Source organism: Pholcus phalangioides, unplaced genomic scaffold, assembly GCF_987345545.1.
Source record: "Pholcus phalangioides strain wild (caught in Gottingen) unplaced genomic scaffold, Ppha-v1.0 ptg000024l_1, whole genome shotgun sequence".
NCBI lineage: Eukaryota > Metazoa > Arthropoda > Arachnida > Araneae > Pholcidae > Pholcus > Pholcus phalangioides.
Window position 1 is genome coordinate 12,195,587 of NW_028301616.1, and position 24,095 is coordinate 12,219,681.

At 37.4% G+C, this 24,095-nt stretch overlaps 1 protein-coding gene across 2 annotated transcripts in view; it reads left to right on the forward strand.

Annotated features, from left to right (window-relative positions):
• The window catches only part of Pxn (Peroxidasin), a 109,765-nt gene that overhangs the window by 62,331 nt on the left and 23,339 nt on the right, over nucleotides 1-24,095 (forward strand). The window contains exons 2-14 of one of the 2 annotated variants that reach the window (XM_089251319.1): nucleotides 6,222-6,293; nucleotides 11,915-11,986; nucleotides 12,152-12,223; nucleotides 12,425-12,496; nucleotides 12,942-13,013; nucleotides 13,335-13,498; nucleotides 14,513-14,630; nucleotides 15,547-15,719; nucleotides 15,903-16,172; nucleotides 18,101-18,217; nucleotides 18,505-18,660; nucleotides 18,771-19,040; nucleotides 23,799-24,062. In XM_089251319.1, the coding sequence (XP_089107445.1) occupies nucleotides 6,222-6,293; nucleotides 11,915-11,986; nucleotides 12,152-12,223; nucleotides 12,425-12,496; nucleotides 12,942-13,013; nucleotides 13,335-13,498; nucleotides 14,513-14,630; nucleotides 15,547-15,719; nucleotides 15,903-16,172; nucleotides 18,101-18,217; nucleotides 18,505-18,660; nucleotides 18,771-19,040; nucleotides 23,799-24,062 (1,892 nt within the window). The remainder of the gene's footprint in view (nucleotides 1-6,221; nucleotides 6,294-11,914; nucleotides 11,987-12,151; nucleotides 12,224-12,424; nucleotides 12,497-12,941; nucleotides 13,014-13,334; nucleotides 13,499-14,512; nucleotides 14,631-15,546; nucleotides 15,720-15,902; nucleotides 16,173-18,100; nucleotides 18,218-18,504; nucleotides 18,661-18,770; nucleotides 19,041-23,798; nucleotides 24,063-24,095) is intronic. The other variant, XM_089251321.1, reaches the window with a different exon arrangement.

Below are 24,095 nucleotides of genomic sequence, written 5' to 3' on the forward strand. Positions count from 1 at the left end.
TATAATGTATTATTTCAATTAAAATGTTGAACATCACCTACATTTTTACATCCATATTTTAAAATATATACAGTCGGCCCCCCGTATTCGCGGGGTTTTTTCCTTTCTGGAAATTTTTTTTTGCAACACTCAGAAATCGTCATTGATGTGTTTTGTTTACAAAACTTGAGTTGTGCATGTTTAGAATGGCTCGCTAATGGCATTACTGTCATCACTAGAACCGTTGCAACTCCCAAGAGAGAAACGGTCACCTCGGGTTGGATTAACCCCTTTGGCCACAATGTGCGCTAAAGGACACAACCAATTTTACAGAGCCAACTTAAGAGAGAATGGTTCAATGATATAGATATATAAGTCTCGAACAGCTAATTAATAGCAGTTCGGAGGTATTGATCGAAGAACAATTAATGCAGTTGACTGCTCCTGAAACTCGAGCGGTATCAGATGAAGAAGATCAATATAAAAAAGTAGAAGACAAGTTCACCATGAGTAACATAGCGGAAATGCTTCGCACGCTCAAATGAGCAATAGATTGTTTTCATGGCATAGATCCCTCTATGGTCTATGGTACGCTCTTCACATGTAGAAAAATTTGTAGAGGAAGCCTTGTCATCATATCCCAAAATACTTGATGATATGAAGAAGAAACTGCAAATAGAAATCACAATGTTCTTTCAGAAAACATCGCCAACAATTTCTGCACCCTCTTTTACATTCCCTTACACCTCTGCGTTACCCTGCTCTTCTCATGCTGTTCAATAAACGAGATATACAAGAAAAAAAAGTATGGTTTCGGTTATTCGTGGATTTCCCGTATTCGCGGTCACCCCTGGAACGTAACCCCCGCGAACACGGGGGGCCGACTGTATTTCAAAACGTTTTTATGGGGGTGATCCCCCATAAAAACGAACTAACCAAGAAACTAACCAACATTAAATAACCGAATGTTTTGAAATGACCTGTTAAAATCAGCATTAACTTGTTTTGCTGATATTTGATTAATTTTTTTCCGATTCTGAATTTTTATTTCATTTTTGTGTATTTCTCATAATTAATGTCATTATTTCTGGAAGAAAATGAAGCATACCGTTATTATTTTGTTAAATCAAAATTTACATTTATACAAGTTGAAAAGGGGTATCTCTTCTATTTTCCAGTCGTTATTAAAATCAGGTTTAACAATATTATAACAGGTGGGGGTTTTTCCCTCAAAAAACAGCAGAAGCATGTGAAATGATGATTGGGTGAAACTATAACTATTGAAGCATATGGGGAAATGTTCATGCCAGGGCCGTGAAACTATGATTTTTGCCGCCCCCACAGCTTTAAAATCATATAATTTTGCAACGGTGTTCTTTGTTCCTACTTAAAACTGCCGCCCCACCTGAATTTTGCCGCCCCGGGCAGCTGCCCTGCCCCTCTTCCCCCCTCTAATTGTGGCCCTGGTTCATGCGATCGATTTTGTAGACAATACGTTTTAATTCAGAGGTGAGATGAAGTGCGTCATGCGGGGTTCCGTTGACAGGACTGATGCATGTTTTTCGGATGGCTGCAGATCAATATATTCACCTTTTTGATCTTGGTACGAAAACTGCCAAAATTAAGAAATATAATTGATTAATTTAATTTGATTAATCTAAGTGGAGAATGTTGAAGATGGGTGAGCTTGTCGGCCTTGTTCAGCTTTGATTACGAAAAATATCAAATTTCTCTTAGCAATATTCAGAGTGTTCTATAAATTCTAGCTTAAAAGTTCATAAAAACAAAGAATTGGACCGTTTGAATGCGGTTAGCAAAAAAGTTATTCTCACGAAGGGGAATTTTTCTTGATACAGAAAAAAACATTAGTTCAATGTGTTATTCCCTGGTGGTCATGTGGAATACATACTGCTGTAATAAACGATTTGGAGGCATTCTGTTCGTTATTTGCGTATCTTTCCTTTGACTTTTGTACGTCAGCGCCACCTATCGGCTGTTTTTGAGTTTCCCCCCCCCGTCTTAAAAAGATTCCTGTGACCTAGCGATGCTAACCCTGCAAACCGTTTTTTATTTCGGTTATTTTTCCAGGTTTTATGAATTTTTAAAGTTTTTACGGACTTTTTGTCCACCCTGTATAGTGACTAAAGTGTATCTCATATTCTTATCTACTATACTGTTTACCTTTCATTTGTTTCTTTTTCTTAGCTTTCTGTTGTTTTTTTTTTTTCGTTCCCCTAACACGTGGTTAGGTTAGGACAAGGTTACCATATTTATCACCGATTCGTTCAGAGATCATCCGAATTTCTTGTCAATCGCTTTTAAGCGAAGGAGTGAAGATGTTTCTTTTTTTTTTCGCATATGACAGTGACGAAGTAATGTTGAGTACCAGATCAACATTATTATTATTATGATCTATATGTCCTTCATCTTGAATCACTAATGCCGTGATTATAGTTGTTAACAATGATTTTTTTCATTAAAAAACAACAAAAACCCTCTTGATAATATCCTTCATTGTGCATTCAGCCAAACACGCATGATCGGTCAATCATCCATTTCCCAGTCTTTCGGACATGAGCCGGGTCAACTGGCTGGCTAGTTCGTGAACTGGCCGATTTCGGGCTTTGGCAGTGATATATAATTGGCATCAGCGCTGTTTTTGAGATATAAAGCGCTACAACAACTTTCATTCGATTCCTCTGTTGAGTTTTGATTGTTAACTAACACGGCTGAACAATTTTGTTTGACGTGAATAGAAATTTCAACAAAAAAGCATCTTTTTCAATCCTCAGCAAGGCGAAATGCGTAGCGGACCAGCGGTTGAAGAACATTAATATAACTCAGTGTTTCCCAACCTATTTTGTCCCCCATCGCCCCCTTCTTCAGAATTTTTTTCTCCCATCGCCCCCTTCTTCAGAATTTTTTTCTCCCATCGCCCCCAATGCAATATAACCCATAGGTTCCTACGTTATACCTGTAGCTTCTACCTCCCCTCTGGAACATTCCATCGCCCCCCACGGGGCGTTAACGCCACGTTGGGAATCACTGATATAACTAATATAAGCCATGTTTCATGCCATCGACGGATTACAAAAAACGTTATGACATGAGTGGTTATTTTTATGCTCGTGAACGATTTTTGATTATTTAAATAGTTTATTTTGTAGATTTTGATGAAATAGCCACAATAGACCGAGTATTTGTATTGGGACTCCGAAGTCAATGAGCCTTCACACATCACCAACATCTACATCGACACCAAAACGTCCATAAAATAAAAATGAATTAAAAAGGACGTGCTTCTACAGCGCCGAGTCCATGTATATTCCGAATGGCCACACCTCGCCTCTGCCAACTCATATCAGAATATCATGCAGGTTTTTCCAACAGAACCTGAGAACGATTGAACTCTGGAGTGAGTGAAACGTCCTCCCACGAAAAGGGAGAACATGTTTTTTTTTTGTGTTCTCACTCATCACCCTACCTTCCTTCCGTCTATTGACCTGATCGCATCCGTTCGTCCAGCAAATGATGTCTGACACAGAATTCATATCGCCATTGTCATCTTGAAAAGAATCCAATGCGGTGTTGTGTACTATCAGTCCATCCTATTTATAATCATTTGCTGGACTGTTCGAAAATTTCATCCCATTGTTAGGAATTCTCATTGTTGAAATTCCGTGAACTTCAGTGATGCCAAATGATAGGATGTTGTAAATACCGTTTGTTGCAATTGAAATCGGATTCGTAATCTGCTATTTGATAACGTTCGATAGGATTACCAAATATGTTCAGCCAAATATCAAGACATCCCCCCCCCCCCCCCGCTATCACAATGAAAATTACATTTTCCAGTCTAAACAAACACAGTACCTCTTCTGTTTGTCTATGCACCCAATTATAGTATTGTATTATGTACCCAGCGGTCATTTTTACAGAAAGAAGATAAATGGAATCGCCCATCATGACGTAGCCAGAGGCCAACTCAGCGTGGGTGTACAATACTCGGGAGGGTGTGACCACTAGGGATTAACATTTACCGGGTTTCTCATAATCCCTAGATTCGGTTGCAATATATAAGCAATTTTAAAATTAAAAGTCATTCGATGACAAAAGGAAATACCAAGTTATTCGAATAAGTTAAAATTATTTACGTTATGAAAGGTCCATTTTTGATTCCAAAACAGGCTTTGTTTTGTTATATGATGCGTAGAACCAAAGTTACGCCCACTTTAGTGTTGCGTTTTTACATACCAATAATCCGTGAATAAAAACGTACTTTATACGAAGAATGCTATTTTTGACATTTTACTTGAGTTGGAAACATGATTTCTAAAAATCCATTCAATGTGTCAAGTGCCGTCTTAAAGCATGAATACACCCGGGCCTAAAGTGCAGTAGGGAAAATGAAATCAAGTTAAAATTTTCGAAAGTGAACATGTCTCGCCGACGTGGAGCATTCAGAAAAATCACTTTGCCCTGGGGGCCCCAGGATGGTCTTAGGACGGCCCTGATTGTGTCATTACAAAATTTTAATATATTCTGCTATATATTGTTGAGGTTATGAATCAAAATCTAATTTCTGTCACATACATTTGTCTAATTGCAGTGTTTTATAGACCATATGCAGAGTGAAATTTCAAGAAATTCATACGTACATTAACAGATTTGAATGTAACTTATGAGCATACTATACGCACGCACACACAATCCTTTAAATTTTGATTCTAACCTACACCATCATTAGTTGAATATACTGTAAAAATAATAAAACATTCCATTCGTAGAATTTTTTTTGCAATCATGTTTCGAATATTACATGAATTTTGCTTAAAATTAGACTTAAAAATGACTTTTTTTCGTAGAAAATGGCAAATGGAGTCCAAAATGTATTTTTTTTATCATTTTGGGATACTTTCTATCAAAAATTATTATTAAAATTCACTCCAGTGCCATTTTGTAGAAAGTAACCACGAACATAAGTCAGATATATTGGAATAATAATTCCTCCCACGGACATTCAACAGATCGTTATCATTCTTCTGTGTGTGTGTGTGATGACTACTTCACTTACAATTCTTATTCTGAACAATTCATGTAATGTCCCAAAACTTTTGACTCGTGATTCATTTGGCTGAAACGATGATAGCCAGATCTGATATTCCACCCCCACCCGAATCAGTTAGTGAAGTCAAAACACCGCTTTGATCACAGCAGCAAATTGTATTAAGAAGGCGCAGGTTGATCACGCCACTCAGCGACATCTTTTTCTGTGCAAATAGAAGAAAACTATATAATCGGGAAAGAGAGTCCAGGCTAGGGGGTTTTGGCTTCAGCGGTGTTTCTGTAGAAGCTATCGCTGCATTAACTTCTATTCGATTTCTTTATATGGTTTGTATTACTGATGCTAACAGTTTTCGTTTTATTCACGTAAATGGGAATTTCACAAGTATCCTTCTCACCGGTGATAGTGGTTTTAATAATTTAACGAAATGTTTTGCGAGCCGGTGGGTGAGGAAACAGTGCTCTATATATACTGAATACAATCTATCTCTGTGAATAACAATCTCTCAGCCCACGTGGTCTACTACTTCACCAAACACCAATTCTGGCCATGTCGCTATATTGCAATTTACTGTCATTAATGAGATTGGAAATGAAGACACACACTGTCTATCGGTGGTCGCCTCAAGTTCGTAAGGCCGGTATTACACTATAAAAGTTGTTCTTTTATAAAATTTGAAAAATTTAACCCGTAAGATTATGGATTTCATTTGCTCGAATGTAGCCTACGAACTTTATTGGCTGCATTTTTCAAGTTTTATAAAAGTGATTTTATCAAACTTTTATAATGAAATTCCAGTCTAAGGGAAAACGTCCTATCTATATCCTCCCTTGGGCTCGAACCCAGGACCGTGACAGCAACCTCCACGGTGGTAGACGAGCATCTTACCACCACGCCACTCGTGCGCTGGCCCGCGTGGTCTGGTGTTTGATGAACAGTGAATAATTTATGCAGGGAGAAAAATGGCCATTAATAAACTTCCTGTTCTGCTTTTTCAATCAATCCGCTTATATCCCGCAAGGGGCAGAGCGGGGGGCCATGTTTGGTGCTTTTTCAATTACATTGATCATGTGTTGTTGAATTCAGTGTGTTGAATCGATATATTGATTTTAGAATTATTATATGAATGCTTAAAAACGGTAGAGTATTCATTTATAAGTATTTCTTTTTTTTACAGAGACCTTCGGTTCAATAAGATCAAGGAAGTGAAAACAAATGCATTCAAGAATTTGGTTAATCTTAATACACTGTAAGTACAGAGACGTTTTGTTATACATAAACAATTTCAAATCATTGCTGATAACGATTTTCTGTGGAGCAAGAAAAATATCTGTTAGATATCGTTTCAACGAAGTTTCTTTTCTTATCCATATTTACAGCCTGATTTGAAAATCGAAAAAAAAGTTGCACACACTAAGATTTTATATTGGACCTTCTTTAATAATATTAATAACAACACTTATATATTCGAATCGTGCCTTTGATTTTACGCATTATCTCGACACTCATTTTCAGCCAGATTTGCATCAAAATCTTTAGCTGATCAAGGAAGGGTTGAATGGCTCCTTTCTAACAAGTTGTGCAGACTCTCAATCGTTCGTAACTTTGGGGTGGCCAGTCCGAGTGTCAACATCACTCTTCTTGGAACTAAATATTTCAGTGATGGTGGAGCCGGGAATAACGTCTGTGCTCGTAGTATTTTCATACAGCTTCCTTTCGAAATTATCAGTCTTAGGCCTTCATTACACTATAAAAGTTCGATAAAAGTCCTTTTATAAAACTTAGGAAAAACAACCAATAATCGTATCAATTACATTCGCTCCAATGTAACCAATGCGCTTACTGGTGGCATTTTTCAAGTTTTACAAAAGAACTTTTATCAAACTTTTATAGTGTAATCCCGGCCTTAGGCCTTCATTACACTATAAAAGTTTGGTAAAATCCCTTTTATAAAACTTAAAAAATTCAGCCAATAAAGCTCATAGGTTACATTCGAGCAAATGTAACCGATCAGCTTATTCGTTGTATTTTTCAAGTTTTATACAAGCACTTTTACAAAACTTGAAGAAAAAAAAAAAAACAATAAGCCTATCGGTTACGATGCTCTTATTGGTTGCGTTTTTCAAGTTTTTTAAATGAACTTTTATAGTGTAAATCCCGGCCTTAAACCTCTTTTCCGCGAACGCTTGAGACTAGTCTTCATAATTGCTTCAAAACGGTAAGCTGTAGGTTTACAAGGTTCGATGGAACCTTTTAATGATTTGACCTTTTATTTGATTATATAGCGAAGCCCCGACATAATAAAGTCTCACGGGAACGTGAAAATTCGTTATATCCATATGCGTTATAACCGATACACGATAAATACTCGAGTTTGATGAGAGAAATCCTCTTGAAGTAACCTTTCTCAACCTGTCTGCAGGTTGGCTGGATTTTCCAAGGATGGCCGACCTTCGGGAACGCTCTGATGTCTGTATCGGATGGGGGGAGCGGGACGCGTGTGGTAATAAAAGAAAAAAAAGCCTGCAAGAATGGGACAGGTGGTCTTCGGACAGACTCGGAAATTTAATTCACGTTGATCATGCACATTTTTGGAATGACAACCAGTCTTTCCCTCTTCAGTATACTAACATGATTTAGATTACAACCACGATGTTTTTTTTTTTTGGCGCGCAGTGTATGTACTCAGAAACATGGCCTGTATCTACTCTATAATATAAAATCACAAACTCCGAAAGGGCCTGTTTCTAAGTAACCGAAATTAGTGACGATTTTATGTTACGGAAATGGGTGACGTTTTTGTGTTACGGAAGTCGGTTACGATTTTGGGTCAAGTATTCATTTAACTCTAGCATATATCGGGACCCATTTGACCCATCGGGACCATGTTATGTGCATGTACCGAGAGGCTCCCACATCCTACCGCAGGGTCCTTGGCTGTAATTTAGATAGCGAGCCTCTAAACCAGCTTGTCAGGGGCCCCTCTGTGGTTAATTTATAGTGTAAAAAATCAAAAAGTGATAAGAATCGTTGTGGCCCCCCTGTCAGCCATTGTGGGGAGGTCATTTCTAGAGGTATGTATAATATGCATATAACACCAGTGCTCCCAACACACAGGGTCCGGGTACCCGGGGGGGGGATTGCACGTATACCTTCATGGGGAAGTTAAAAGTTTTCATTTCCAGGGGCCCTTGATATGGATCTCATTGTTTTCTTACTGCTTTAACATTGAAAAATTTGCGATAGCGAGAGCCCAAGATATATCCAGTCTGGGGCCCCCCCATAAAATTTGCGAATTCGGTCACGGGTAGTTGCGTGGATGGGCCTGGATTTTATTCGTTGGTAAAACGAATACAAATAAAAAATTTTCATGACACTCGCAGCGGGGGATGACCGACAAGCTTCCAAGTTAAGGCCCCCCATGTTTACAGGTTTCATTTTGGGGGACCTGGATGAATATCATCTTTTCTGTTGTAGAATTTGCAACAGCGGAAGCTCGAGATAAAACCAGTCTGGGGCCCCACCAAAAGTGTTCGAATTGGTGTCCCGGGGAATTGGTTGGGGCCCTGGATTTTATTCTTTGTTAGAACGAATACAAATGAAAATTTTTCATGGCACTCGCAGTGGGGGATGACCGACAAGTTTTCAAGTCGGGGGGGGGCCCATGTTTACAGGTTTCATTTTGGGGGCCCTGGGTGTATATCATCCTTTTCTGTTGTAGAATTTGCAACAGCGGGAGCCCGAGATAAAGCCAGTTTGGGACCCCACTAAAAATATGCGAATTGGTGTCTTGGGTAATTGGTTGGGGCAATGGATTTCATTCTTTAGTAAAACGAATACAAATGAAAATTTTTCATGGCACTCGCAGTGGGGGATGACCGACAAGCTTCCAAGTCTGGGGCCCCATGTTTACAGATTTCATTTTGGGGGCCCTGGATGAATCTGATTTTTTTTTTTAAACATTGTAGAATTTGCAACAGCGGAAGACCGAGATAAATCCAGTCTGGATTCCCCACTAAAAATTTCGTATTGGGTCCCCACTACTGGTGGATGGGGGGCCCTGGATTTCTTTCGTTGTAAAATTGATGAAAATTTAAAATTCTCGTGGCCCTTCACCGGGGAGATGTCCGGCAAGCCTCCAGATCGGGGCCCCATGGAAATGTTGACAGGTTTCATATTGGGTGTCCCTTGATGAATCTCATTGATTTTTGTTGTTTAACATTGGAAAATTTGCAACACGTCGGTAGCCTGAGATAAATCCTGTCAGGGGCCCCACTAAAATTCAGAGAATTCAATCTGGGGACCCCCATGGGGGAAGTTTTCTGGGGTACTTGATGAATCTCATTTGTTTTTTGTTGCTTTATTTAAAATTTTTATTAAAATTCGCTTCTTCAGTAAGCTGGTGCTTTCACACGTCCCTTTCCATAGCACGCTGATGAAGTGGGACGAAATAAACAAGACGTGTTGGGAAGAGAAGTTGGGGGAGGGCCCTAGTTACACTCTAAAAGTTTGATAAAATCCCTTTCATAAAACTTGAAAAATTCAGCCAATAAGATTATTGGTTATATTTGCTCAAATGTAACTTATGAGTTATCTTCAGTAAGTTTAATAAAAGAGATTTTATCAAATTTTATAATGTAATACCGGCCTAACGGATATAAATTTTTATCTGCCAAAGTTGAAAAAAGGGGAAAAAAATTTTAAAATTTGGGATTGCACCCATAAACTTCTCACGTTGCAGTGAAAAAAACGAATTCAAAACTGAAAATGTAATATTAAGCCAACAGATGGCAGCAGTTTAGTAAACAAAAAATTTAAGCATGAATTTCAAACTGACTAGAAATACAAACTGCATGAAATGTAATATTATTATTTTGTTTTTCAATGATTTTCCCTGGGGATATTTCGACATATTTGCTTCTTTTCTCTGAGTGAAAATTTTTCTGTCCTCCGCGAAAGAGGGCTCATGATAATTTTCCCACCCGATCGAATTCCGGTAGGGTTTACGGTCAATCCTATTGGAATTTGACCCTGGTTTTTGAATGAGTTTTTCTGCAGAAAGATTAGCAACATCCCCCGATAACTTTCAAATACATTTATTAAATTTTTGTGTTCCGTTAGTTCAAATGGATCTCTTTCATTACTCAATGCTAGTATACAAGATGGAGATAATTTTACATTGTTTTAACATTACCTTTTTAAGAAAATAAAATGTGGGTTACACTTCTCAGATCTTTAAATTGGAACAGAAAATCAAACTTTGTTGAAAATTGGGGACATTTCATATCTGAATCAGCGCATTATGAATTAGCCACTTTCAAACATACTGCATAAGTCTGTTTTGGTATACAAAGTTATGCCTATATAAATTTTCTATGTTGAATACAGTATTTCATATTTTCCTGAAAATCTTTCCCGACATGAACTCATGAAAAATATTTGAGAGATTTATAAACAAGCCGAATACAAGCTTCCTATACGACTCTCTCACTAGTGTTATACCAATGCAAAGCTTATCAAGCTCTCCTGGATGTTCCCTTGGGTTAAGACTATACAGATGAAAGTATTTTTCAAGTATTCAATGTGCGTACTTTTGATCAACCAGATCTTTTTTTTCTACCGCTACTATACAGTCAAACCTCGTTAATGAGTCACTCTGGGGGGAGCAAAAATATGACTCAGTAAGCGGAGTGACTCGTTAAACGGAGTAAGCCATAGCTTGCCAATTCCTGCCTGAGGACAATTGGGACTTCCAAAAAAGTGATCAGGTAAGCGGAGTGACGTGTTAACCGGCCGGGTGACGCACTAACGAGGTATTTGACTGCATATACACACAGTGGATATCGCTTATAACGTTTTTTGAAAACCGAACGTCACGAAAAACATTGTAAGCGGGAAACGCTTAAAACGGGAAATCTTAATGAGAATTACTTAGTTGAGACCACGAAAATAAATAGTATTAAGTGGAAAAACGTTATAATTGGGAACGTTATAAATTGGATCAACTGTATATAGTGTATATATTACATTAGAAAGTGGCTGGAGACCCTATATACCAACCATCTGGCCCGTAGCCAGAAATTTCGTTCAGGGGGGGGGGACCAAAGTGATAGAACAATAGATTTGGTCATCTTTTTCCCTTCTTTCAGTCATCTCACATTTCGGGGGGGAAACCAACCCCCCCCCCAAGTCCCCCCACCCCTCGCTACGGCCTTGCCAACACCACACTAGAAATATACACTACACACTATCTCTACTGTGGTATTGATAATACCAATATCAATCCCCTAACACACACTGTGGCTCTCAAATTTTTTTCACCTGCGCCTCCCTTTGCCTGATGATGAATGCCGCAGATGACCATTATTCATCTGCGGCTCCCCAGAATAGTTTCGTAGATATTTTCACATATAAAATGGCCACTTCAAAGCATAAATAGGCACACAAATCTCCAGCTCACCGCGACGCACACTTTGAGAAACCCTACCCTAAGATATCGACATTCCGATTCCTTTGATCGTTAGGGTTGCCATAGCTAAACATTATTTTAAATGGCCATTATTATCATAAAAAGTACACCCAACTTAGCGATGACCCCGAATCATGCTTTTTCTTTGGCCAGGGATCTCTAGCCACTTCACGAACTGGCTGGCCAAAGCCCGAATTTCGGATATTGGTCTGGTCAACTGGCTGATTTCGGGCTTTAGCCGTAACATATATGCATATCAAATGCATATATGTTACGGCCTAATACTGAACTACTAATACTAATTCAATTAAACATACTAATTCTGAACTTTTACTATACCATATATTTACGAATGTACATCAAGCAAATAACATTTTTGTTTCATTCTCTTTGTATTGCAGGCTCCTCAACAACAATCATATTACAAGAATAGAGAATGATGGTTTTGCTGGGCTTTCAGAATTGCGCTACCTGTATGCATCTCATCCATCTTTACAGTTTCATCCCCATTTTCTGAGATTGATTTCAAAGTTTAAACTCAAATTTGGTTTTTACTGCCATGTTATGTCCATTTTAAATCCAATTTCGATTATTAATGTTTTTGCTGAATAACCATTAATGTCCTAATATTATTACAGATATTTGTATAAGAATAGAATCAAGACAATACAAGAGAATGCTTTCAAAGGACTTCACAAGCTGGAACAACTGTAAGTTAACTTTAACTTATTAGGATTTATGGGCAGGATGATCACTATTAAAGTTTCAATTTGTGATTGAGTAACTTGTGATTTCCGTTATGAGCCTCTCGAATGAAGTTTGATACACTGAGCTTGTTATCTCCATAACAAATTTTTCATTCTTTTTTTTTACAATAAATGAGTACGTAAATCATTTTTCCCCCCTCATAGGTACATACATTTCAACAAGATAGAGAAAATAGAGCAGAATACTTTCTCTGATTTGCCATCTCTGGAACGACTGTGAGTGATGTCTGTTTTCTTCATTTTTTTTCCTTAAAATGTCTGCTTCTTTCCAGATTCATTAGTAAATTATCATTTGTGTACTAAAGCAGAGAGGGTTTTTGAATTCCCTGGGATGACCTTGAATTACCTTTGAGAATGGGAGGTGTGAAAAATTCCAAATCTCCAAATTATTCACTGGCAAACTCTCTTTTAAGCAATACCTTGATTAAATTTGTCGTACACATAGATTTTTGAAGTTCGCAAAAGTTGCCACAGCAAAAAAAATTTCAGAAACCTCTGTGCTGAAGAATTAATTACATCAACTTGGTGAATAATCTTGACATGTTTATAGGCAAGACAATCTGTACAATGGAATGTTACCTGTAACAGTATATTGCAGTAAGAAAAACTCGTACTAATTCTGAACAGTAGGATTTAATTTTTCACATCTTGATCTTTATAGGTTCTTGCACAATAATCACCTGTTCAGGTTATCCACTGGTATATTCGAGAATCTGAAGTCACTAAGGCGTTTGTAAGTAAAATATGTATTTTTATGGGGTATAATTATTTTTATTATCTGTATTTTTGATAATACAGTGGTGTGTGAAATCTTCAGCTTGTCCATACATTTAAATTTGATCTTTTTATTTCTGTTAATGTGAAATTTGATGGATGGCTGAATAGTTTTTTTGATTTTTACCAGTATCTCAATTGTGTTGTTTATGTTACTGTAAAGTGATGCTCACCTATGCATTTGAATCTTCACTGAAAGAAGTATACATTTTCTGGTGACTTTTTTTTTATGTGTCTATTTCTTTCACTAACTTGTTTCGAATTTGACTTTTTTTTCCAGGAGACTAGATTCAAACTCCCTGATCTGTGATTGTCAGTTGGTGTGGCTGGTCAAGTTATTGAAGCATAACAAGGGTACAATTCAAGCTGCTGCCACCTGCGAATATCCAGAACGATTAAGAGGGAAACCATTGACAGCACTCGGCATCGAAGAATTCAAATGCAGTAAATTGGTTTTTTTCTTCCTACTTTGCTTTTTTTTACGCTTTCATGTATTTTGTCCTGTCATTTTGTGATACTTTTTTTTTTCTTATTTGAAATATTTTAAAAAAAACTTCACTAATAATGAGCACCCAGGGTCCACAGGCTTCATAGATTGTTTTTCATGTTCCAAATCTGAGTATTGTTCCAGGATATCTGCTTCTAAGATGGGTGTCGCACACCTGATCTTTTTTCCAGCTCGGATTCTTTTGTATCGAACTTCTTTCAATTTTTTTGTCAAGTTCATAAAGTCAATCATATTTCATTACAGAAGTGCTAAATAAACACATTTCAAAATGTTTAAAAAAAACTTTAACTGAAAAAACAATTGCATGAAAATTCTCACAGTATTTTTCAATGGAATACCACGACCCAGCTAGATATGACCATGCTGGATCATATTTCCCACATTTCTGTACATTGATACCATTAAATCCTACCAGTACAACAAGGTGAAATAGGTCACAGGAAAGCGAGTGGCATTCAAAATCCAATTATTAAGGTGGATTAGCATTATTTCAGTTGCATGTCAGGCTTTGACCTGATAGGGTCCAAAAAAGTCAAGCATCTCCATGTAGTCAACTGATTAGGTTCTGCACTGTCTCAAGTGGCTCAGTACGAACCTCTTTTTTATGGACAATACACAGAGTCCAGCAAGATACTAACTTATCTGGAATGTGTTGTTTGTTTGTTTCTCAACTTGCTATCATCAACATTACTTGCAAGCTCAGCAGGTCCCATGAGGGTTAACTAGAACTCTACTAAATCGACTACATCATGCAATGTAATATATGTGCCCTTATTGAAGATATTCTGATTACAGCCGAAAAAAATTGAATTCATCAATCATATTAGCTGTTTTCAGCTCAAGGTTTTTATTCACATCTACCAAAAAAATTAAGTGTGCAATGAATACTAAAATTGTGACTTGCATGTTATTCTTAACGAACTTTTTTTAAACATTGTCATTTGTTTTAGAGCTACCGAAACTCACTGAAGAACCAAATGATTTGGATGTAACTTCTGGCAGTACAGCATATTTCAATTGCAAAGCAGATGGTGATCCAAAACCAGACATTGTGTGGCTGCATAATAGGTACCTGGGCTTTTTCCAAAATTAATTTTTATGTACAATAATAAATTCAACCATCCAATCTACAGATGTAATTGCTTTTCCTTAACCCCTTTACTATCAGGGACGTAACGTTGTGTCCGAACGCTAGTGGAATAAATTCAATCCATTTGTCTCTTCAACCTCTTTTTTTCCTTGTGGTGAAGGTTTTTTTGTAAACCATATGAAACGAGATGTTGTGTGTATTTCCCCCCTTCTCTCATCTGAACCAGATAATGAGCAACTGAGATAATGATATAGTGGCGGTTCTGCTCAGCTTTTTTTCCCCTCTTCCTTTTCCACAGTATCATCACACCCCCTCCCCCACACACATGCATATATATAATGTATCTTTCTCAGAACTTATCCTTCTATTATATACTGCACATAAATGAGGAAAAAAAACAAGTGAAAAAACTGCAAAACAAGTTTGTAGGTGAGGGTGAAAAAGAAAGGCACTGTACCAATACTCTCATATACAATCATCTCTGTACTATTCCTCCTCCACACTTTTTTTACCATCTTTCTTTGCCTTTCTTCCATTTTTTTAACGTGGAACAAGCCTACCACATTTATCGCCTATACATCTAATACAGATCATTCAAATTCATTGCCAGCAGCTTGTAGACGAAGGGGTTAAATGATTTTTCGTAACTTGTCTTTAGAAAAAAGCAAGTTTTGAACAAAATGCTAGTATACTCATCTTGATCAACAGAGTTCTTCAAAAATCTTCTAACTTTCAGTGGTGATGGAAAAAAACTCAAATGAACCACTTCAGTTTTATGTTGATATCATCCAATAATTTTAATTTGTCATCAGCTATTTCCAAGTATAACTATAATGTTTACACAAAAATTTGAAAAGAAAAATAATATTCTCTGATTTCTTTTATTATGGGTAGTAACGAGATTCTCCCGGAGGCAGACGGTCGCTATATCATACTTAAGGATGGTACACTAATGATAACAGAGACAAAGGACTTAGATGAAGGCATCTATGAGTGCATGGCCAAGAATCCTGCTGGGGAGATCAAATCAAGGGCAGCAAAGATGCATTATCGTAATGAAAGAAGAGGTTAAACAGCATTTCATATTTCTTTTGCTGAACTTTAAAGCTGTTCAAACTCGCACACAGTTAAGAATTCAATATTTTTCTCCAAAAAAGTTTGCTTTTAAGATGAATACTTAATGTTTTGGCGAGCAAACATTATTATAATTTTATTAAAACTAAACACAATTATAATTATTTTTCTTTTAGGAGATATAGCCTTCACTAATAAACCATCTGACCAGAAAGTTTCCATCGGTTCCACAATAAATCTACCGTGTGCAGTGTCTGGTAGACCAGTTCCACAAATAAGATGGACCCACAATGATTCAAAAATCATTACTTCAGGCCGTTATCATTTGTCACCTACTGGAAGTTTATCTATAAAAAATGTACAGCGCCCCGATTCAGGAGTTTATCACTGTATTGCATCAAACAATGAGTCACAATTAGATACAGCAGTGAAAATAACAGTTTTAGGTAAGCCAGTTTTTGTTTGTGAACTGAAAAATAATCAATGGTACCTGCTGTCAGGGGGAGGTCTGTGCAAGAGGTGTGGTGCAGTGGGGCGGCAGGTCGTAAGGGGCAGGAGCCTAAGCTTTTTTTAGATACATAAATTTTTTAAATTTTGGAACAATAAATATTCTCACAACAATACACACTGTGACTATTGTGAACCATACCTCGACAATGGAAATGTTGGGAAAACTTGGGGGAAAGAGAGGACCTAGGGTCGTAATACCAGAAACAAGATAATACCAGGAAACAAGAATGGACCCTATCACATGGGGCGAGCAAGTGTACATTTTGGTTCTGCCATGGCACCAACATCCTACAGCAGAACCTCCTAATAGGCAAGGATCTTTGGTGGGCCCCAAGATCAGATTTTTCATGGGGTTCTCTATAGTAAATTTATAGTGTGAAAAAATAAAAAAATGGTGAGAATCATCCCGTGTTTGAGCTCTGTCAGCACCACCCAGTAATTTTTCGGGAGCGGCCAAATAAAAGCAAAGAAAAAATTTGGTTTCTCATTTGTCTGGGTCTAAAGCACCAGCAAACCCCTCTCGCTCCCTTAATTTCTGCCTTGGGAACCTTGAAGTAGGTATTTTGGCATTAACAATTAAAAAAAGCTTTAGAATAATTAAACAATTCAATACTAAAAGGAAGGGAAAATATTATGACTTATCAATAAGAGCTGTAATGTGGAAAAAGTTATCTGACACAATTAATTAACAGTAAAGTAATTCCTGACCCAAAAGAAACGGACAGTTTCTGCCAAAACAAGAAGTATGGTCAAGTACATTTTGCTGGTTGAACATATATTTGTTTACCAATATTGGCGTGCAGCTTCGGATGGGTGAAAAATCAGGTTTATTCCAGCGTCTTTCTTGGCAAAAGCCCCTTCAGCCTCCCACCAAAGACATCTTTAGGGGCGACACATGAGGTTTCCACCCATGCTGCAGGTTAGTTAGAGCTGCTCCTGCCTACTGTAATCATTACATGCTTGTTAGGAATTTATACAGGTTGTATAGGAAAGTTCCTTTATTCCGGAATAACTCGCAAACCGGTGATCCTAGAAGCACACTTCTTATTAGAAAAAGCATTCAAATCACGTATGGACCACAGATAAGTCATTCATATTGCAAGAATGTTGTATAGTTATTAAAATTTGTAAAAAAATCAATTTTGTATTTGGTCACGCCCTGTTATAAAAAACCTAATTAGAAAGTTGTTGCCCTGTTTCTCCCGAGCTCAACAAAAAAAAAAAATTCCATGTTTTTAAACGGCAATAGTCTCTGAGATATTTGAATTCAAAAATCGCTGAAAAAGAAAAAACTGCATAAACTAACAAACTCATTCTACGCTTCATGTACTGTTCTTCCCTTATTTCATCAATTTTAAAAATTGAATATCTCGGCGAATATTGCACTTGATGCCAAAAAAAGTCCATGTTTTTTTGGCATCAGGAGGAACAAGGTAACAACTTTCTTATTGAGTTTTTTTTGGACAGGGCGACCAAGTGAAAAAAAAAATTTTTTTATTTAACTATACAACTCCTTCCAATATGAACAACATATCTGTCGTCCACACATTATTTGGATATTTTCGTGAGTTATTCCAAGATAAAGGGACTTTCCTATGCATCCTGTACGATTATCTCAAGTATAAATTGTGATTAAATTAAAATAATGCTGTCAAAATAATCGGCACAAAATTGAAAAAATGTTATTCAAAAGAAGCTCAATAATGAGAGAAATTTATAATTAAAAACTTGAAGCTTTGTGTACTTCTCTTGCGAAGTACTTGTGATTTTTCTTCCTTTTCACTCGTATAATTGAAGAATAATTTACAAAATTATTTTTCACACATAATATATATTTAAAACTGTTGCTTTTATTATGTTGTAGCTCCTCCAACATTTTTGGAGCGACCAAGAGATCAAATAGCCATCGAGGGCAACAACGTCGATTTGATTTGCATTGTCGAAGGGTTTCCTCCACCTCTTCTCACTTGGAGCAAAGACGGTATGCATTTATTCAAATAATTAGTTTGTTACAGAAAAATTCTGCTAATTGTCAGAATAATGGTAATACTGGTTATTTATTGAGAAAAAATAGTAATTTTAGGCAAGTGCATGACATGATTGGCATTGGCTAGATGTACTCGATAATAATAAACTCTATATAATCATATTTTCTCACCTTACAATTCAGTTAAAAAAGTTTTTTAAACAAATATTTTAGTGTCAAATTTTAGAAAGTACAATTATTTTCTACACAGAACTGTGAATCATGGAATTTCTTTCACACAGGCAAACCAATAAAATCTTCAGGAAGACTTCGCCATAACGGTACTGTGTTCAGTATAAGAGGTGTTCAGAAAACTGATGAAGGAATATATGTTTGCCATGCAGACAATGAAGCTGGCGAGAAGAACTCTTCAGCATTCTTAATGATAATCGAAAATGGTATGTTAAATTTTTTGTGTTACTGTTGTTATTAACCATACTTCAGAATAATCTCATTCTGTATTGCATGGAGAATCAAATCGAAATACCTTCTTGATTATCGATTTTAGTGTCACCTCAATTCACCACCACTCCCGAAGACAAATCCGTTCCAATTGGTTCAAGTGTCGAACTGCCTTGCCGTGCAAGAGGACAGCCCATGCCATCGATTCGCTGGAAGAAGGATGGTATATACCTAACCGAAGATGACCGTCGTCGAATCAGCCCTCATGGTGTTCTGTACATGTTCAACTTGAGAGATGATGATGAAGGTCATTATGAATGTGTTGCAATTAACAATGTTGGATCAAAGTCTGTTTCTGTTCAGCTAAGGGTTGGTGGTAAGTATTGACTGCAGTTCTTTTTTTTTTTTTTCATTTGTGCCTCTTAAGGTTGTACACACTTTCAGCATACCAAGCTTTTTCTTCGTCACCCGATATACATGATATAAGGGGGAGGGGGCTCAATGGCTTCTAGTCTGACTAAGTTTTGAAACATTTATTTTTGTAATTTAAAGTTTTCTCTGAGACTAACAGTTGAAGATTTGGCCAGTGGACAACGATGATAGTGGGCACCTTGTATGTGCAAAATGTTTATAATTACTCTCTGAGTAGTTTCTCACAAACTCTGCTTATCAGAATACAACCAAATTTCTGGGATATCTTAATGAGACCATGGAAAAGAGATTTATGCAAAAAAATATTGTTCAATTTTTGTAACACCAGGTGAAAAAGTGACACTTTTTTGCATTTTCCCTCTCCCCCCCCCCCATCTATATTTCAATGGAATACACCCACCCACCAATGTGGCCACTATAGATCTGCTTAATGTCAGTATACTGATGAGTGCCAGATTGGTTTGAGCAGCATCAGTACACTGAACCTACTCAGATGTATGTAGCACCCGTTCTGGTGCAAGTATTCCATTGAAACCCTTGTATATACACTACATGGATCATGGGACCATATAGTGAAATAACTGGACCATTATCCTGAAAATTTGGCTGTAAAATTCAAACTATAATTATGAACACCCTGTCTATGGTTTTTTTTAATTATGTTCAAGAGGACTCAAAGTGCTCTGTGGGTCACCTTTAACTGATTAATATGACCCTGAGTATTGCACCCTGTCTTCAACATGCAGTAAACAAATTTGAAGTTTGGCATCGAGAAGTTTTCTGTAGGGTTCATATTTTTCAGATTTTCATTGAATATAATAAGACCAGATTATACTCACTAAGAGCTAACTCTCAGCCAGCACCACAACTATTGGGAAAAGTAGGCAAGTCTGGGCTCTGGCATAGCATAAGGCCTCCACGCAAAGCTTGTGATGTCACTGAAGAAGGTCATCTAACCTATAGCCATTGGATGTACTCTAAATCTGAGCCCTAGGGTTGCGTGACAGCTTTTTTGGGGTTCTGCATGATCAAATCATATGAAACCTTTAAAAATTCCAGAACCTGGAAAGATGGTAGAGATGGCGCATGCGGCCTGCTATATCCAATGGCCATAGGTGAGATGACCGTCACAAGCTTCGCACAGATAAGATAGATGGTGTTGGCTCTGGACTAGAGGGGGCACTGAAATTCACCCTTCAACACTGCTTCTTCTTCTACATTACACTATGATGCCAAAATGTGCTTGTCCTGCCCAACTAAGTATCTTAATTGTCGCCCTGCTGTCAGCTGTTTACTATGTAGTTTATAGACTATTATTTGCCACTGTGCAGTCATGGGGCATCATGCTGGACTCTCATCTTGAGAATCTGGGTTTGAACTGCGTTCATGATATAGTGGTGGTTGGCTGTCTGGTTGGTTTTCAAGGTGCAAATGTGAGCCTGTCTCCCATTTGAAAAAGTGTCTCTGCAGAGAGTAGGCGTAGACCTACAATATACATGATACTTATGACATGAAAATTCAAGCATTTACCATCTTCAATTAAAAACACGAAAGGCAGATTTCTGCACCAGTAAGAAACCCACACAAGCTCAACTCTGACAATATAAATACATAAATACATTAGGGCTACACATACACTCAGAACACATTCCGGTGTACTGATTTGTCAGAAATTCCACTAAGAAATGTGTACGAGGGGATGTACAACTAAGTAATAGTATGGAAGAGTTGATCAACTTTGCCCAAGAATATTAAGAAGTCACCAATGAATAAGGCACATACACGAAAAATACAAAAATCCTGAACAGACATACTTTTTTTTCCACTGAGCAATCGAGAGTTAAGACTTGGTATTCAACCCAAGTGGGATGCTTGGTCAGCGTGAGATAAGTGGTTAAATATTTTTTCCTCTGAAGATGACACCCATTAGTGTCGAAATACATTAGGATTTTTCTATTTTTCGTGTATTTGCCTTATTTATTGATGACTTCTTAATATTAAATAATAGTCACAATCATTACCAGTTCTTATTTCTTAAATACCTGATATTGAAGAGATAGTATAGCTTCACTAAGCTTCTCACTTTAAAATTTTCAGCTAGTACAATAAAACATACCTGGCTTTTGATACCATCATGAATGAGTAATTAAACTCGACATTTCAAACACGAGTGACAGGCATCTTCAGGATTCAGTAGTAAAACAGCACAAAATCCTTCCAGACGTAAACTAATTGTTTAACACATTTAAAAAAAAGCTGAACATGCTAAATAGATGAAAGCACCAATTTTCTGGCTTGAGTTGAATTTTCATAATGCACCATCGGTGAACTCCCAGGGGCTCTGGTGCGGCTCGAGGAAAATACAAAAAAAAGTAAATTTGAAGAAAAAAAAAAAATTAATATTTTTGAATAATAAAAATAAGCCAGTAATTTTGATGAATAAATAAAAAATAGGCCTACAGGCAATAAAATTATATACTGGAAAGGGCTACGTGGGTCAAAAAAGGTTTAGAACCGATTACTAGAGCATGGGTTTCCAACTGGTGTTCCACTGAGCCCTAGGGTTCCGTCACAGCTTTTTCGGGGTTCCGCCACAGCTTTTTTGGGGTTCCGCATGATCAAACGCTATGAAACCCTTAAAAATTCTAGAACCTGTAAAGCTTTCAAAAAAGAAAACTTTCTTGTTATTGATATTTGCAACGCTGCTCTTGGGAGGGGATTGGCACACTGGTCCAGGGTGGCTAATTTGAAGGAATGAGTAGTCAAGAAAACTAGAACAGAATGGGTGAAGGGCATCAAAATGTGTATAGCCCATAAGTCACAAAATGATAAATCTACCTCCCAAGAGGGACCCCCCCCCCCGGGAAAAGTCCTTATTGGAGGGCCATGGCCTCTGTCTATTGCTCAAATTTCCAGGTAGAAAAATGAAGGACTCTCGTGGCACTTTATTTATGTAAGTGGCACCTGCTATTTGTCATGGCACCCGATCCCATTATCGCCACTGTGGTGGTCGAGTGTTAAGGGTGACAGACTCACATCGCGAGGACCTGGGATCGAACCCCACCAGCACCACAGTGGTGGTTGACTGAAGTAGATCTATTCACCATGAAAAAAATGGTGCCTTTCTTAGTCACTTTTTCCCGTACCCAATGAACGGGTAAAAGTAACATTCTATCAGCAAAAATATACTTTCTAGAAAATATCAAAAATAACTACACTGTATAACAAATATTATGTTACATGTAGGAAACATCATTGAACTAAAACTCTTGCTGTCACCTATCAAACAAAAAATGCAACTTTTAATATTCTATGATTGGAATTGGTGACCAGTTTTTGAACGTGCCGCATGAAAAAAGAAATATGGTATGATATTAATAAATATTTTTTAAGCAATAAAATATTAAACTGAATTGAGTTTGCCGCGAAACTTTAACACCTTCTTGCGAGTTGTGCTTGTGTTATTTTACAGCAAATAAACATCAACTGTGGCAAACTTGATAATTTAACTAATATTATTGCTCAAAAAATATTTATTAATATCGTAGCAGATTTCTTTTTTTCATGCGGCACTTCAATCGAAAACGGGTCACTAATTCCAATCATAAGAATTATAACAGTTGTGTTTTTCATTCGAAGGTGACAGCAGCCTACATGTAATATAATATTATATAGTGTAGCTACTTTCAATATTTTCTAGCAAGTATACTTTGGTGAAAAAAAATTAACTTTTACCCATTTATTAGTTATGGGCAAAAGTGACTGAGAAAGGCATAATTTTTTCATGGGGAATAAGTTTACAAAATATGGACATTTAGAGTCTCAGAATGACTGAGAATGCTTCAGTTGTACATAGAGCATGACCCCCCCTCCCCCCCAAGGGTAAGGGTTACAGGGCTTGGGACAATTAACACCATTTTTTTTGTTTTTCATGCTATAAATTCATCATGGAAAGGAGCCCGTGAAAAGTCTGGCTTAAGGGCCCTGCCAAAGATCTCAGCCGAGGAGCCTGCTCCAGGATGGGGGGGGGGGCATGACATAGGGTTTCTTTTTGCTGCGCAGAAAAAAATTCCCTATATTGTATATGGTAGCACTGATATAACATCTTGTTATGGGCATCTTTTTCTCAGCCCAGCCACCTCGTTGGGCATTTTGCCTGTTGTGGTGTATTTGTTATTTTGTGATCCCGCAGAGATATCAAAATTCTGCACACAAAGAAGCAACAGGTCTGTGCAGGTGAAATAAAAGAGAATGTGACCCCATCTGGAAAAAAAGGAACTTTGGTAAAAACAAAATAAAAAAATTTTATTTAGCTCAGCAGGTTTTTTTTAAGCAGGCTGATGTTTAGTGTAACGTGCAGGGGGGGGGGGGGTATTCAGAAAATGAGTTTTCAATCTGAAATCGCAGTTCCTTGTCCTGAGAACAGGATAAAAAAATCGTAAAATCATAGAATAATCACTTTATTATGGACTTACGGTTCATCAGTGACAAAATTTACATTTTTTCAAATTGATAAACATAATAGGTTTTTGTCGCCACCAGTCACACATTTGGCCTGATTGTCACTGGTTGAGCATATATGCTCGGTACTGATTGAAGCATTGTTGGAGATAAGTTTTTATTTAATCAGCTTTGTATGTTTTTTAGATAATACACATAGACTTGGTGTTTTTTCATTTTCAAATTTAGCTTCACTTTTTAGTGGGGTCGTCTCCCAGGTATCCTGGCAACCGCTTCGTCATTTCAGCTTTGGATGAGGCGAGGAGAGAGGTGGAGAAAGCTCTCAACCACACGTTAGATGAACTTTTCAGTGAGCCACACAAACGTTCTCCAGCTGAACTAATGGAGGTATTTCGCTTCCCATCAACAGAAGCTCAAGAAATGGCTCGTGCTGCTGAAATATACCAAAGAGCTTTGGAAATAATTTGGAATCATGTACAAAATCGTCCGCATTTTGATGTGACAGGTAATGAGGAACCTTATCATTGAACCTTCAAAT